General features: G+C 38.7%; 1 protein-coding gene across 1 annotated transcript in view; it reads right to left on the minus strand.

The window, feature by feature from the left end:
- The window catches only part of pcdh15a (protocadherin-related 15a), a 361,007-nt gene that overhangs the window by 262,091 nt on the left and 81,843 nt on the right, over positions 1-17,073 (minus strand). The window contains exons 3-4 of the mRNA XM_067421546.1: positions 13,025-13,039; positions 12,735-12,800 (exon numbers count right to left, since the gene is read on the minus strand). Of these exons, the coding sequence (XP_067277647.1) occupies positions 12,735-12,800; positions 13,025-13,039 (81 nt within the window). The remainder of the gene's footprint in view (positions 1-12,734; positions 12,801-13,024; positions 13,040-17,073) is intronic.

Below are 17,073 nucleotides of genomic sequence, written 5' to 3' on the forward strand. Positions count from 1 at the left end.
CTGAATGCTGTCGCCGGTGTGTGTACACTCATTGAACGTGTTCTAATTTTAAAGGCGCGGTGCGAAGCTCAGCGCCCTTAAAGGGGTCGCACACCTATGCTCAGCTCAGCTCAGCGCCTTTAAAATATTGAGCACCCCCATATTGCCAAAATGGTATGATCCTCGTTTCATAACACCCGCGAAGATTCGACCGTGAGATCGGTGGTCGAATCAGGCTCTGCATATCGATGCATCAAATCTTCGACTATTCGGGGTCACCCCTACTAAAAACAAATAAATAAATTTAAAAAACATGCAGGTTGCCTTATATCCTACCTTACACCTACGCAAATTGAATATAAATCCGATCTTCAATTCCCGTGGTATATGCTCATTTAACGGAGAGTTTACAGCAACAAAAGCATAAGATTAGATGCATTTTATTCAGCAGCTCATTTCAAAATCAAAGACCACATGAGAGAGCGCGACCTAAGCGCACTGGTAAGATCATTTAGTCTCATTCATTTTTATTGAAGATGAGTGTTGCAGCACCATCATATCTATCTGACTACAACATATAGCTCATAACACGCTCTCGCACGTTTTTTTTTTTAACCGTTTGCCAGGAGTAGGCTACAATATATAGGCTACATGTGGTTTAAACAACCAGATAGGCTACATTTACATTTGTCCGGTTTCGTCTGAAATGCTTTCATCCTTCTGAATTGGTTTGTTTAGTGATCGGAATTAAATAGGCTACGTCTCGAAAAATCTCGGGACTACACCTGGTCATTTCGCAATCAGATAAATACCTGGTCAGAGAAAACGAATGAAGGAACCAGTTGTGAAAAGGCCATAACACCGGGGACACACTGCAAACGTGTCGTGAGCGTCTCGGTTGCGTGGCGTCTCCGTTTTTATTTTGGCTCCCGTGGGTTAACCGGTTAGAGCTTGCATACTGCCTGCGTCGGTCCAAGCCGCGCGGAAAACACGTGCATGCTTCAAATAGAAGATACGCCTATTTTCACGCGACACACGAGCGTGTTGGAAGCATTTCCAGGCTAAATATAATAGGAAAAGATATGCCATTTTGACACGAATACATATTAATAAAAATGACATTTTCATGAAAGTCTGTAGGTTAACATAAATGCAGATATAGGCCTAATTGTAATAATAAAAAACAACATAATTATCGATTTTGAAATGTTAAACCTGTCAATACAGAACAAAATATTCTGTAGCCTTTTGCCGTCAATACCATGGATATGGTATGGGCCGGCTACTGCCGACGTTGTCTTTGCTGTATCAATAGGCAATATATTTATATTTAACATGAAGTATAGGGCTTCCCTGTATATTAATAGCAGCAGACACCCCGCGGATGACATGCAACAGAAACGCCACGCTCACAAGAAACGCGCGCTGCTGCTGCTGGCGCGGACTCTGAACCTATGCTCTGAACACTGTGCGAGTCATCTTGACAGTCACGTTAGCTATTATGGTCTCATGTTGTTTCCACCAGCACAGAATATCTCATTGTTCCTTTTAATTAATAAAATAAATATAAAACGAAGGAGAAGCCTAAAAAAAGGCCTGAAGCCCGGCCCGCGTTTTAGGTATGATGTGAAAATTGGCCTGAAGCCCGGCCCTAGGGGCGTAAAAAAGTCGGGGCCCGTTGGGCTTGGGCATAAATGCAGGGCTTAAAATTTAATGCAGTTTAATTCACAGAAATGAAATTCGGCCACCTGAAAAATTTAGATGTCACTTGAAAATTTTCAATTGGAGACCTGAATTTTATTTTATTTTTTTACAGTGTGGAGGAAATATCTTTAATTCGAGGAAATCTGTTTAATATAAGCTATTATGCTTGAATTATTGGTCCTGTGCTGTCTTTTGACTCAGTTGATTTGAATATGTCTATAATGGCTAACGTAAATGCTTAAAGGGGGGGGGGGGGGTGAAATGCTGTTTCATGCATACTGATCTTTTTACACTGTTAAAGACTTGGAATCCCATACTAAACATAGACAAAGTTTCAAAAGTTAAGGTGGACGTTTGATGGGAGTATTTCTTTGTCAAAAATACTACTTCCGGTTAATCATAAGTTTAGGCAAGTTTTTTTCGATCATGGGTCCACTTGACGTTAATAGGTCGGAATTTCCTTGTATGGGCCGTACGGGCAATTATACCGGAAGAGCGTGAGAGAGAGAGCGAAAGCAAAAGGCTACATCCATCAAAGCGCTGGCTCGTAGGCTACGCTGCACAGGTGATGTGACTTCAAGAAACTGAGTTGCGCAAAGGTTTATGTCTGTTCACTGCATTTCGGTGCCGACTGTTTCATAAACAAGGCCCAGCTCGACACAGGATTTTCCGATCGCCTAATGCTGAAGGATGGAGCAGTCCCAACGATAAAGGTCCTAACGTTAGAACCGCAGGCTGTGAGTAAGACTGCTTCAAATGTCTGTGTTTTTGCCTATGCTCATCAAGTAGCCCAAACATGATCACGTATAGTTAATTGATCAATGGAGCATGCGATGTGTAGTGCGTGTACATTTGTTTAGCTGGCCACTATATGTGTAACTTTATGTTTGTGTATTGTAAAAGCACTCCAAACAACAATACACAAAGAGTGGGGAAATATGTTGAACTAAATAAGCGCGCTTCTTCATTCAAATGCGCTACTATTCCATGTCTATCTATGTAAACACTAGCCTGCCGTGCAAAACCAGTCCGCTTACTACAATTGTCTACACAAACCACGCGTAAACACACACACACACACACACACACACACACACACACACACACACACACACACACACACACACACACACACACACACACACACACACACACACACACACACACACACACATACACACACACACACACGTGCACTTCCCACATTTACACCTTCAAAGACAAAAAATACGACGATATAATTCAAGTATAAATATGTAAATAACAAGTCGCTAAGCATATTATATAGTTAGTGTATAACTTGTACCACATAGAGACGTCCTGCTCTAGTCGTTTTTGCTGCTGCTCCTGTTCAACTGCAGCCTCTGGGTCTGATTCCGGATCATAGATGTACGGCTGTATCTGATTAAAAGCCATTTTTTTAATTTTGAATAAAGTTTTTTCCCGCTGTTAGGGATGACACAGCTTTACGACGCACTCAACGCAATAACAACGGCGAGCACTCGTCATTATTTAGCTCCGCCCACACGATAGGCCCCCACCCGCTCTGCTTTTTTCGGAAAGACTCGGAACAGCGCATCTTTCTTATGTAATTATACAAAAAATAAAGACTTTTCGGAGATATGCAGGATGCAATGCTACTCTATAGGTACTCAAGATTGACATGACACTGACTGAAACTGAGTGTTTCACCCCCCCTTTAAGTGAACCCTCAAGTTTGATCCTAATGCAAGGCAAGCATTTGTGTGCATGTGATCTATTTTTAGCGGTTGTGTATTCGGCTGTGAGGGGGTGTTGTCTCATCAAATGGTTCTGCAGATTTGTAGTATTACTACAGCATTTCACCTCAGCATTACAAAAGGCGAAAATGCACTAGAAGCCACCATTTAAGCCATTTAAGAATGAATAAATGACAGGTGCGCCTCTCGCTAATCTGTAACATTGCGCAAGGCAAATGAGTGACATCAAGTGGAGAAGACTAGTAATTCAATTTATGTTAATCTTGCGTTCTATGTTAGCGGTTATAAATATGGGAAAAAATGATTTGTGGCCTTTGAGAAATTGTACTATTAGTTAATCTTGACAGCTGTAACAGTAAATATGTGCTAAAATGTTTCAATTGAGAGTTCGACTTGTATTACTTAGCTATTTTATGCACAGATCTCAGCCAATCACAGCAGTGGGCGTTTACACTGAATTCTCACAGCAGACACGCCCCTTCAAACTGAAGCAGAGTGCTAAAATAGCATAGGAAAAATGCCTTTTATGTCTTAATAATAATAATAATAATAATAATAATAATAATAATAATAATAATAATAATAATAATAGATTTAATTTATAACACACTTTTCATTCCAAATAATCTCAAAGTGCAACAATGAAAGAAAAATTATAATTATGACTATTTTTGATGTAAAAATCATCCAAATATTATACCTGCACCCCCATTATAAAATAATAATAATGCAGTTCATGGCCCCTTTAAACATGGATAAAAATAGAAAAGACAGTTAAAAACTAAATATAAAAATATATCTTTAATACTGTGGTCAAAAAAAGTTGCATTTTTGACCCCTTTGACAAAATAATGAATAACTCAGTAAAGTCAAGTGTCTTAAGTCAAGTGTGTATAGTTATTGATATACTGTAGTTTACATTAATGTTTTATTTTGTCCTAAGGGTTTCCTCAGCATAAATGAAATTATATGTCTGCTTTTGCATGGATAATAGTCAAACCCTGATCTAAACTTAAAATGACCAGTAAAGACTCTGATATTTTTCAAAGAGCTGAGCCTGCCCTGAACTGAAATCCTTGTCACATAGAACCCTGAAGGACCCTGGGGTCAGATGGACTCTAATATTTCAGATGCCTTTAGATATATTTAAAATAGGTCACTTTTGATGACCAGATATAACGTCTATGATGCAGGGATCAAAGTACAGCCAGAAGCTCAGGCCAAATGTATTACCACAGTAACGGTGCTCTGATTTCAGTCCAAACATACAGAGGCCTTTAATGAAGAGGATCGTCTCTGATACGGGATCTATTTAAGTATCTCTCATACACAGCAGAACATAGACTGCCGAGATCATGGTGCATTTGAATTGATCCAAAATGTCAAGTGTTTATATAATCTCATACTGACTTTTTTCCTTTTCCTCCCACAAGCAATTTCTCTCTGTCTCCCTCACCCATCTAGTGTGCACTTTACTAGCAGCTTCATGATCCTTCCGAAATGAAGCCACTGCGACCAGAAAAACAACACTGCAGTATGTTTCTCTAACGTTAAGCTTACACAACATTGCCCTTAGTTTTATCATCTGAGATATTTTTCAAGGAATCACAAAATTGTCCGTTTTTGTACCCCAACAGACTTTTTCACAGTTCGCTAGTACCTCAAGCAAGAAAAGTTGAATTAAAATGCAGTAGGCCTGTTTTTTTGTCTGTTTTGTTTGTTTAGTTTTTTACTGCCGGGTTTATGTGCTTCTTTAAATGCAAAATTTCCTTTTAGTTTACTTGGCCTATATCATAAACATGCCTGAACGTGTTTCTGACATCAATAAACTACACATTACATGTTAGTGATGCAACAATACAGTTCAGTACATACCTTGGTTTTTAACCACGGTCTTCGTTTTTTTTTTTTGCTATTCTATTCTTAGGAGACAGGAACAGAAAGAAGGAAAGGAGAAAATGTTTTTATTGTAATACTCTTTCTTTATTTTACGTAAAAGACTTGAAAAACCTTACTCTTAACGTTACTTAAAAAAAAACCTTGTACACATTCCTAGTGTATTTTATAATATAACATTACTATATATAAAGGTTTAAAATGTTAGCTCAGATATGTACAGTAGCATTTAAGTATGAAATTGAATGAATAAATGTAGGCTAAAATTAAAAACACATATCCTCCATATACAATATGCATTGTTTAAAAGCTTTTGTATTGTTACTTTATTCAAGAGCAGTGAGTTATTTTATAAAAGGTCCCATGGCATGAAATTCTTATTTTATGAGGTTTTTCAACATTAAAATGAGTTCCCCTAGCCTGAATGTTGTCCCCAAGTCGCTAGAAATTTTGATCAGTATAAAACGGGTTCAGGCTGTCTTTCTCTGCCTTTGAGAAAATGAGAGCCCAGATGAGCTGATCTTGAATTCTCCTGTTATGACGTCATAACAGGAAAGGTTACCGCCCCTTCCTCTGCTTTGCCCGCCCAGAGAATTAGTAGAGAATGGATTCAGTTTATCAGTCGTGATGTCAGCTCAGGCTTTACCATATGGATTCAAAAGCACCGCCACAAACAGTGAGTAACAGTGTTCATTAATGCCTGATCTGGGATCAATGAGTTCTGATGCGAGGCTAATCATTCAAGTTCACACAGACCTTCTTTCTAAATCGTTTAAAACTGTCAGTCCCGCCGCTGGCCGCCTTGATGCATCAGTGAATCAAGCAATTGACTAAAATCATCAACTTCACATCATTTCTGTTAGCAGCATGAAACAAATCTGTTATTTAAATGATTAAACTACAGAGAGCATTCAAAGAACACTCTTTATAATGTTCCGATCGGTCAATCACACGTTTGAACGACGCTGCTCATTCTGCTCAACAGAAGCTCTTACTGTATTCATGTCGATGTTGTGTGTTGTTAGCTGTGGTGAAAGCATTTTGTAAGAGAAATAATGTTGCAAAGTTCACTCGTGTTTATTCAGAGCTCTCAGATACAAACAAAATAAACTTGCGCTCTCAAAAACTCGGTACAATAACACTTCCTCAGCAATCTCTCCCTAGCTCAGTCTCTCTCTCTGTCTCGCTCTCTCTCAACTGGCAGCGCTGCAGCTGCTCAAGCTCGCCCCTGACTAAACCACGCCCCCATCCGCACGTAATCTAATTTCAAATGCAAAGATGTCAGCCAATCACAACAGTGGGTGTTTTCACTGAAGACTCACAGCAGACACGCCTCTTGAAACCGAGCATTCTAAACAGAGGGCTAATATCAGTATAGAAAAAATGCCTTTTATTTCTAAATTATGTCATGTTTTGATGTAAAAACCATACTATCAATATAAGTACACCCCAGGAGACATTATAAAACAATAAAACAACCCATGCCATGGGACCTTTAATATAATTTTAGAGTTGAACCGTCCCTTTAAGGACAAGTATTCACAATCACTAGGCTTCCCTGCGTATCTCATACCGACACACGCAATTTTACTTTCACTTTAGACATAACAGACCAGACATTGTCGAATATTTATAAATGTGCAGATTAAACAGAACATATATCAAAACAAGTACTTTATAAAACCTTTGTGTCATGTACAAAGTAGTTTCAGTTAGATTGAAACATACATCCACAGGATTCAACAAATTTTTTAAAATTTGGTTTTCTTTAACATTTATAGGGCTGAGTGGTATATCGAGTTTGTGCATATCGATATATTTTTATAAATTATATGGGAGGAGTCTGGAGAGGGAGGAGCCATGGTTGAGACTTTGCTAAATACACCATGGGGAAGATGGACGGAGATGGAGCCGATGGACATGGAGATCTAGAAGCAGAGCCAGAGAGACTGGGCAATACCAATGTTCCTGGAGGCCAAGGCGAAGCAGCAGTGACCGAGGAGGAACCAGGGTGCCAGAGGACTGAGGGGGAGCTGGTGATACTGAGGACCCAGGCAGAGCTGTAGGGAAGGCGAAGTCCATTGGAGCCGAAGGGGTGAAGGGACACAGCGTAGCTGAAGACCCGTAGGTCCGTTGCCCACTGTCCACTGGAGGCCACAAAGGAGCCATAATGATGACCCTGGAACCAGGGTACTGGAGGGCTGAGGTGAGCCGGAATTACTCAGGGTCAAGGTGAAGCTGGAGCGAGGGTTTGCCTCAAGTGGAGTTGAGGGAGGAGCCATGGCGGAGGAGTCTGGGCGACAGGCCAAGGTGGAGTGACAGGTACAGTGGCTTGAGGATGACCTGGGTAATCCCCTTGACCGGACGGATCCACAAGAAGAGAAGCTAAAGGGAAGAGGTAAGGTGACAACAGATAGCAGAGGTGGTGCTAAGGAACTGGCTGACTTTGGATGAGGAGGTGGGAGAAAGAGGTTGGGAGAGAAATCTGGGAACACAGGAGACGCTGAGCTGGGTAGAACCAGTAGTGGCATTTGAGAGTTCATGCTGGGTGGGTCCAGCGGTGATGGGAGATTTAGAAAAAAATTGGGCTTTCCTTTAAAGGGTTGATGAATAGAGAAATCAACTTTCCCTTTAACTTTATAAATATATATATATATATATATATATATATATATATATATATATATATATATATATATATATATATATATATATATATATATACCCCCACCAGAAGCCTTCGCTCAGCTAATGAGCGCAGGCTTGTGGTACCATCACAGAGAGGCATGAGATCCCTCTCTCGAACTTTTTCTTTCATTGTTCCGGGTTGGTGGAACGATCTTCCGTCCTCCATACGCACAACAGAATCACTCACTTCGTTCAAAAGACAGGTAAAAACTCATCTCTTCCATGAGCACTTAATCTTACATAAAAAAAAAAAAAAAAAAAAAAATGTCCCCCTCTATTCCTCCTTTCTTCTTTCCTTTTCTGGTCTTTGCTACTCTGAGCAGTGTACAAATCTTAGTATTTAGGGCACTTTTTGTGTTTCGTTGCCTCTTCTTGACGGATCGCTTCCTGTTCTCCTGAGTTGTAAGTCGCTTTGGATAAAAGCGTCTGCTAAATGCATAAATGTAAAATGTAAATGTAAATATATATATAAGGTCATGGCGATATAAGATTATCCTGTAAATTTCAGAGCAGAAATCTTCCGTATTAGTCAAATAAAAGCTTTTATAGACACCAGGCCCAGAAAATGATTGTGTTCGCATTTTGACGTCATCTAGTGGCGAAACACTGCCTCTACAGAATAATAAGCCCGTGCTATCCAGTAGCCCCGCCCACCGACTCATGGGACCACGTTAGCCAGCAGCAATAAACATGTTGAAGAATATAGCAAGATATCGTGGAAGAACACAGTCGCTGCATAAGCTTCCTTTGGATCCTAATATTAGGAATGTCTGATACTACATTTATTTTTAATGAAGTTCCAGCTCACGTGGGGAAGAATGCTTGTGTGTTCGCTTCATTTCACTGCGGGATCATTTGTAAACCAGTCTCAGGTGCTGGATTTGCAGACACAATGTTGTGCCTTCTATATTGGATCCGACAGGAATGGTGCAACAAACTTATGAGAGTAAAAGGTTTTTTTTATTTATAGGCTAATAGTAGTCCCAGGGCTGTTGGTTTCCAGGCTATCAAAACATACGCCCATCAGCAACAATATATATATTTTTTTTGATCTGGGCGAGTGTACGCATGTATATACACACTAATTGTGTATGTGTGTGTGTGTGTGTGTTCATGCTTATATCAACAGATCGTGCAGATCGTAGAGAAATAATATTCCAAACAATCGCCGGTGGATGAGAAATAAATCATTGTGTTTGTTAGATAAAGACATTTATGAGACCTGTGAGAGAATCATTCCGGTTGCCGCTTTCAAATCAATCCCTCCCTCGTGTGAACTGAACTGAGAAGGGGAGCTGAAGCTCATTAAATGTGCAAATCTTCTCTAATCCTAGCCGTGGGCATTTACTTCCAAGTCTCCAGTGCGGCACACCCATCAAAACCCAACGTTCAGGAGAGAGCCTCAAAACCAGTGTAGAAAATAGCCTATTACTTACTAATTATGATGTTTTTGGATGTAAAAACCACACAAACATCATTAGTTGACCTCAGACAACTATATAAAAAATATTAAAAATCCAGTTCATGACACCTTTAAAACCCGCGACCCAAAGAACAGATATATAATAATAATAATAAATATATGTAGATGGGAAGGAAGGAGGCGGAAACCGGCGGACATTCAACAACTTTAATTCAAAGTAAATAAACAAAACGAAAGTAACGTTGTGCGCACACACACAACAAAACGTAAACAAAACATAACATAAATCCAAGCCTCATCCTCTCTTGTCTTCCACTGTCTTTCATAAATCATGAAAATAGCTTAATTTGGCATGTTTCAATGCATCTTCACAAATAAAACACACACAATTACCCAATATGCTTACAGAATCTTTTAATACTATTTGAATAAAGGTAGTCGATTCCCAAAAAACTTAATTGTATAAACTCAAATTGTTAATTTCATTGAACTCAAAATTTTAAGCCAACCAGGTAAATAATTTTTTTAAATATATTTTTACAGGTCAGACATCAGAGATAATGCAAACATTTCTTTTTTTTTCTTTTTTTTTTTTTTGGTCAAACTAGAAGAGGCTTGCAATAAAATATTTACAGAAATAGAATCAATATCACCTGAATAATATGCAGGTAAATGTGTCTGTCTCTTTTGCTTTTTCTATCACTGCCTCAACAGATACACGTTTTCCTGTTTTGCAAAGTGGCCCAGAGGGTCCCTTTGGCTGTTTTGCCTCATCGCAGTCCGCTAGAGCGAGAAACTAAAAACAAACTAATTATTTAAACACATAAGCAGACCGAGTAAAATATCCATTTAACTGCTCTCTATTACTGCAACTACATTTCCCAGCAGGCCTTTGCCTCGGTGCACTTTCCTGAGCCAACACACAGATGCTGAACAAACTCTCTGACCCACAGAATGGGCAGAGGAGAGGGAGGGGAAGAGAAGAAAAAAAAATGGAAGGAGGAAACAGACAGTAAATTCGCATTTATAGTAGCCAACACCTGTCACATCAACAAACAGACAGTGTTGTCAAACGCTCTGTTGAGTGCCTACAGTGGCAAGTGGCTCCTTTATAAATGCATGATGTGGTGTAGCATCACCTGCACGCAGATACAGTATGTGATAAACGGCCCCACCGTGCCTCCAACACAAAAACACCATCTGTGGCTCCAGCGAAAGCACACTAACCCACGCGTGATATCAACCTGGAAACCATCAGGTAATAACTGCCTATTGAGCTTCAGACAACAGCATGGTGTCTGGGAAGTTTGAGACTAAACTGAACATAGAAAAATGCACTTTCAAGTCATGGTAGATGAATTTATAGCAGAAGTTACCGACCATTTTATCAATTGAACCCAATGTTTGGTAGGTTAGGACAAGCAGCCCCTATTTATCATTTGTCAGATGAAAATACATTTGAAACAGATCATCTCTCCTCAATATTCCATAGAATTTGAGGTGTTATTAGTTGGTATTATTCATGACTAAAACTATTTTTTTCTCTTTGTAAGATTGATGTAGTTTTAAACATTAAATACATTTTACAATACTGGCAAAGATCGTTAACACTCTTCTTCTTCTTCTTCTTCTTCTTCTTCTTCTTCTTCTTCTTCTTCTTCTTCTTCTTCTTCTTCTTCTTCTTCTTCTTCTTCTTCTTCTTCTTCCAGCATGGGTGCATGCAAGTCAAGTCAAGTCAAGTCAACTTTATTTATATAGCGCTTTTACAATGAAGATTGTTTCAAAGCAGCTTCACAGTGTTCAACAGGACAATACTGCAACAAAATTTGATTCGGCTGGACAGTCGTTCTGGAGAAAACGGTGATGTTATCAGCTTATTTTAATTTATCATAAAGCACAATGTCAGCAGATCAGTATTATAGTTTATACAATTAATAAAGAGCTAATAAATTCATTTTATTTGGATAATTTTAGTTTCCCCAACTGAGCAAGCCAAGCCAAAGGCGACAGTGGCAAGGAACCAAAACTCCATCAGGGCATGATGGAGAAAAATAAACCTTGGGAGAAACCAGACTCAGTCGGGGTGCCAGTTCTCCTCTGGCCTATTATCAAACAGTGTATGATTATTATTCTGGCAATCTTATGTGTCAGAAATCATATTAGATCAGAATATTCAAAATCTTTGGTTATCACGTCCTCAATACGACACTCCGTTGAAACACACCCCATAAAACACAGCCCACTGGAGCAGTATCAGACTCGTATTTTAACTAGAATCTTAGTATGACAACATCAGGCTAACAATATGCAATAAGTAAGAAATAACTGATGACAGATTGTCATAACTGTTGAATTATTATAAAAATAAACACACCCAAGGTGGTAATGTGCCCATGACACAAACTATTCCGCTTATACTATGTTTACTACACCTCAAAACATTGTTCAGATGATGCATTTCAAGACATTTGTCAGGTTTTTGTCCGCAAAACGCACTTTTGTGCAGGACTAATTTCTTTGGCATCTAAACCCAAGCCCCGTTGCTAATTCCAAAACGTAGTTTTAGAGCTAGTAATGGAGGACTCAGCCACTGTTATCAGACTAATACTTTTGTCGGATGTAAAGACCTTTGAAATAACTGAAAACCATTTCATGAGGTGATATGGAAATGTAATGCGGTCAAGACCTGCCCGAAACCACTTTAGTTCCCTGAAAATAATTGCACATCTTAGAATGTTCGTCAACCAATCAGACTCAAGCATTCAACTTCCTGTAGTATAATAACAATATATTTGGTGTACAACATAAGTGGATGCTGCATTTTTGGGACATTACTTGTCCCCATCCCTAAAGGCCTACCCGTAACCTACTTCTGGCCCTACCCATTAAACACTTTATTCCCACTAATAAATACCTGTTAGCCACTTTATTTCCACATTTCAAATATTTTCTTAATTTGTATTTATCTCCACTAATATGCAATGGGAAAGGGGAGACAAATAAATTCGGGAAAAGACACCACCCGCTTTAGATCTCCATTCTACTGATTTATTTTGTCACATTTTGTGTGAATATACACTCCGTAAACTCCCTTTTCATCTGACATTGACATTTCTATCACAATCTCCATGAACCCCTAGGGCTTTGTGAACCCCCAGCTGGGAAATCCCAAATCACACCACAGAAAATCAAATTAACTTCATAACAAAACACATGCCAAACTATGATTAATAGCAGATCAGACCACTCACATGAAGCAGCATGCTTCAGATTCAACATGAGTAGATGATGGCCCAGGTACTTACCATTTGGACTTTCCTCATCAATGGTGACGATAGTGGCAGGTGGACCTGATCGTGTCAACTTACACTCTGTCGGAAAACGAAAGAGAGAGAAATAAAGTCATACTCAAATCTGCCACCCCCTTCAACACAACAGATCACTCATATCTCGCTCGTGTGAGGTTGCATCTAGATTATGAACAGCCAACACTAGTGTTAAATGATTTTACTGGGTAAGTAGAGTCAAAGAAAGAGAACAGAGAAGCCTATCAACTTAGCTTCATGATGTGATAGAGGAAAGAAAAGAGTCTTACCCTCATAGTGCCAGTCTGAGGGGCGTTAGTGTCAGCAGCAGTGAGAAGAGAAAAGAAGAGAAGAAAAGGAAAGATACATATGAGAAGAAAGACAGCCAGAGAGAGGAAAACAGAGACTAATGTACAATACAGGGCTGTGCACTATTCATATCTGAACTAGAAATGGCTTTTAAATACAAACTCAATTCCTGAATGTGACAATTAAAATGTAATGAAATTCAAAGTTTTGTGTAATGCATTCCATAAGTCACTTTCTATTAAAAAAGGAGGGGGGTTGCACTTTTGTGTGTGTGAAGTGTGTTATTGCCGCCCCCACTAGTTCCCACACACTATAGGATCAGAGAACTGTCAATCTGATGATTCCTATAATGCCATTGGATCAGAGTACTGTCAATTACTGTCAAACATTTTTTGCATATACCGTTTGAGTTTGGAGCTCTCAACAACACGATTAGCTTGGTCAATGCTTTGGCAAGATAATGCGTTTAAACACACAAAGCTAAATTCAAACTAAGGGCCAATTAGAAAACAGGTACAGTAAAAAGTGTACAAATCTGTGTTAGGCAGTATTTGAGCCGGCAGTCGAGAAATCACGCTGTGAAATGGGCATATAGCATTGCTCAGTGTGTATGTTAGAGGTAAAATATAACTGGACACTCATTTCAGCATTTCATGATGCATTGTTAATAGAATATGTGTGTTTTGTAATTGTCCTATATAAAACTTTAATGGCACATTTAAAAATAGCTAATTCACAACATTAATACATCCTTTATTAAATCACTTTGTTGAACTGAACGCATCTTTACAAGGTGTTGAATGCTAAATCAATTCATTCAGTTCTAACAGTGCTTAATGCAATGTTATTTAAAGGGGACGCTCAAGCATCAATGAGTAACAAAACCGCACTAAATCAGTATTTATTCTTAATAATTTCATGTGAAATGTCATACCACATGATAATTATGTAGTTATGTCTGATAACAATTTCTTAGCAACTAGGGATTGCACACACACACACACACACACACACACACACACACACACACACACACACACACACACACACACACACACACACACACACACACACACACACACACACACACACACACACACACACACACACACACACACACACACATATATATATTCTCACCTAAAGGATTATTATGAACACTTATAAATACTTATTTTCAGCTGTATCATACAAATAAATACTTTTAAAAAATCATACATTGTGATTTCTGGATATTTTTTTAGATTATGTCTCTCACAGTGGACATGCACCTACGATGACAATTTCAGACCCCTCCGTGATTTCTAAGTGGGAGAACTTGCAAAATAGCAGGGTGTTCAAAGACTTATTTTCCTCACTGTATATACAAATATAGTTTGGAATATGTATGCATGTATGTATGTATTTTTTAATTAATACCAGTTATACCAATGTTGCTTTTTTTAATTTTTGACTGGGGGCACCAATAAGGATTTTGCCTAGGGCATCAAAATGTCTAGAAACGGCCCTGGGTGAATGCATTTCATTTGCATGGATTTTGCAATCATAGACACACCATATTGGTTATTACATGAGGGAAATTGGCATCTTTTTATTCAAACTTTATATTAAATATTAAATAATTTGTTCACATGTTGTGAATTTGTGCCTGGAGTGTAAAAACTAATGTGTTCCACATCCAAACTGTATAATTTCTTATGATGCAATGAAACTGTGGCATTTTTGACAGTGGCCACACCAATCTCGCACTCATTATTCCCAGCCTATAATCAAATAAGTCATAGGTCATAAGTCATAAGTATTAGCTTGTATTATATAAAGTATTATATAAAATGTAATTTTGTGGTTTTTAGCAAAAATATCTGGATGGAAGGATCTGCCCTCTGCAACCAAGGAGGATATTGTTAAAATGGCTAACTGGTCAATGGGTTTTTGGATATTGCTCACGAGCAGTGTGAGGCCAACATTTAGCTGTGCTTTACGACCACACTAAAATAGCTGTTTCCATGGTAGTATTTAATTTCTTTCACTATTTTGAACTGAAAGTAAAGTGCAGACTTGTGCACTTTATATATTTCAGGAAATAAATAGGCATAAATTACTGATAAATTTCTTTTTAGGAAAAACCTACTGAACTACTACAATCTCTCTTTGAACTGCAATTCAATACATTTATCTTCTTGTCATTCCAGTTTCAGCATCCTGTGTGAGTGCCAACTGAATTCACAGTCAGACTCAAAAACTGAAAAAGAGAAATTCTGAACCTTGGTACAGTAGCAGCCTTTTTTTTTTTTTACTGACCATGATACATCAGTCTCGCACACATACATCAACGATGTCACCCACACATCAATTAGCTTTAAGTGTCTGAGACGAATCACCTTACACTCTGAGTCATGAGGGCAATAGATGCCAGAGGATACATACACAGCAGATACTGTTCCCCCTTTACCGTATGTCGCCTAACTCTTCTTACGCAACTAAGCACCAGTTGGCAGGTGAGAAGCAGGAGATTTTCTTCCCATTAATTATTGATCAGCTCAGGCCTTTATCCTGATCAACTAGGGGTGTAAATATGAGTGAGTCAGCAGGGAATTAATTCAATTCACTGGCATTCAATTCGATTCAACGAGAAATTTTGCCAGTCAGAATGACTCGATTTTAACTTTTTATGCTTCAGAAACCCCACTAAACTAAACCCACATGACACGCCTGGTTGGGGAACACACATACTGACAAAATATATACCCTAAATGCACAATAAGCTGCTTTGGAAAATAGCTTCTAGGAAATTACTATAAAATGTAAATGTTTGCAACTATAGGAACTAATAGGATATGTTAAAGTACACACAACATTAAAGTGATCAATTCATGCGAAGACAAATTTCACTTTGCTCTTTAAAAGATAGAGATAGATGGATAAATGGATAGATAGATTTCACACATAGGGGCTTTTGAAAGTCTTCTCAAAATCAGACAAAAATACATAGTAACATGACTGTTGACTTACTGGCTTTAGTGATAGAAATAACTACAATCCCATGAAGCATTGTGAACAGCATAATCCAATTAACAAATGGTGGAGAAATATAAAAATGTTGCTTATAGCATACACTCACCTAAGGATTATTAGGAAAAACTGTTCAATTTCTCATTAATACATTTATCTAATCAACCAATCACATGGCAGTTGCTTCAATGCATTTAGGGGTGTGGTCTGGGTCAAGACAATCTCCTGAACTCCAAACTGAAAGTCAGAATGGGAAAGAAAAGGTGATTTAAGCAATTTTGAGCATGGCATGGTAGTTGGTGCCAGACGGGCCAGTATTTTACAATCTGCTCAGTTGCTGGAATTTTCCCGCACAACCATTTCTAGGGTTTACAAAGAATTGTGTGAAAAGGGAAAAACATCCAGTATGCGGCAGTCCTGTGGGCAAAAATACCTTGTTGATGCTAGAGGTCAGAGCAAAATGGGCCGACTGATTCAAGCTGATAGAAGAGCAACTTTGACTGAAATAAGCACTCGTTACAACCAAGGTATGCAGCAAAGAATTTGTGAAGCCACAACATGCACAACCTTGAGGCAAATGGGCAACAACACCAGAAGACCCCACCGGGTATCACTCACCTCCACTACAAATAGGAAAAAGAGGCACAAGCTCACCAAAATTGGACAGTTGAAGACTAGAAAATGTTGCCTGGTCTGATGAGTCTCAATTTCTGTTGAGACATTCAGATGGTAGAGTCAGAATTTGGCATAAACAGAATGAGAACATGGATCCATCATGCCTTGTTGCCACTGTGCAGGCTGCTGCTGGTGGTGTAATGGTGTGGGGGATGTTTTCTTGGCACACTTTAGGCCCCTTAGTGCCAATTGGGCATCGTTTAAAAATCAAATCACCGGCAGATCAGGCAGGGTTTATTCAAGTAACAGTCAGTTATGTAATGCTTAAATGCTCAATCAATACATTACAATGTAACCAAACTCATCTATTGTAGATTTAGTCAACAAAAATCTTGTGATATTT

The sequence above is a fragment of the Pseudorasbora parva genome, chromosome 17 (genome assembly GCF_024679245.1).
Source record: "Pseudorasbora parva isolate DD20220531a chromosome 17, ASM2467924v1, whole genome shotgun sequence".
NCBI lineage: Eukaryota > Metazoa > Chordata > Actinopteri > Cypriniformes > Gobionidae > Pseudorasbora > Pseudorasbora parva.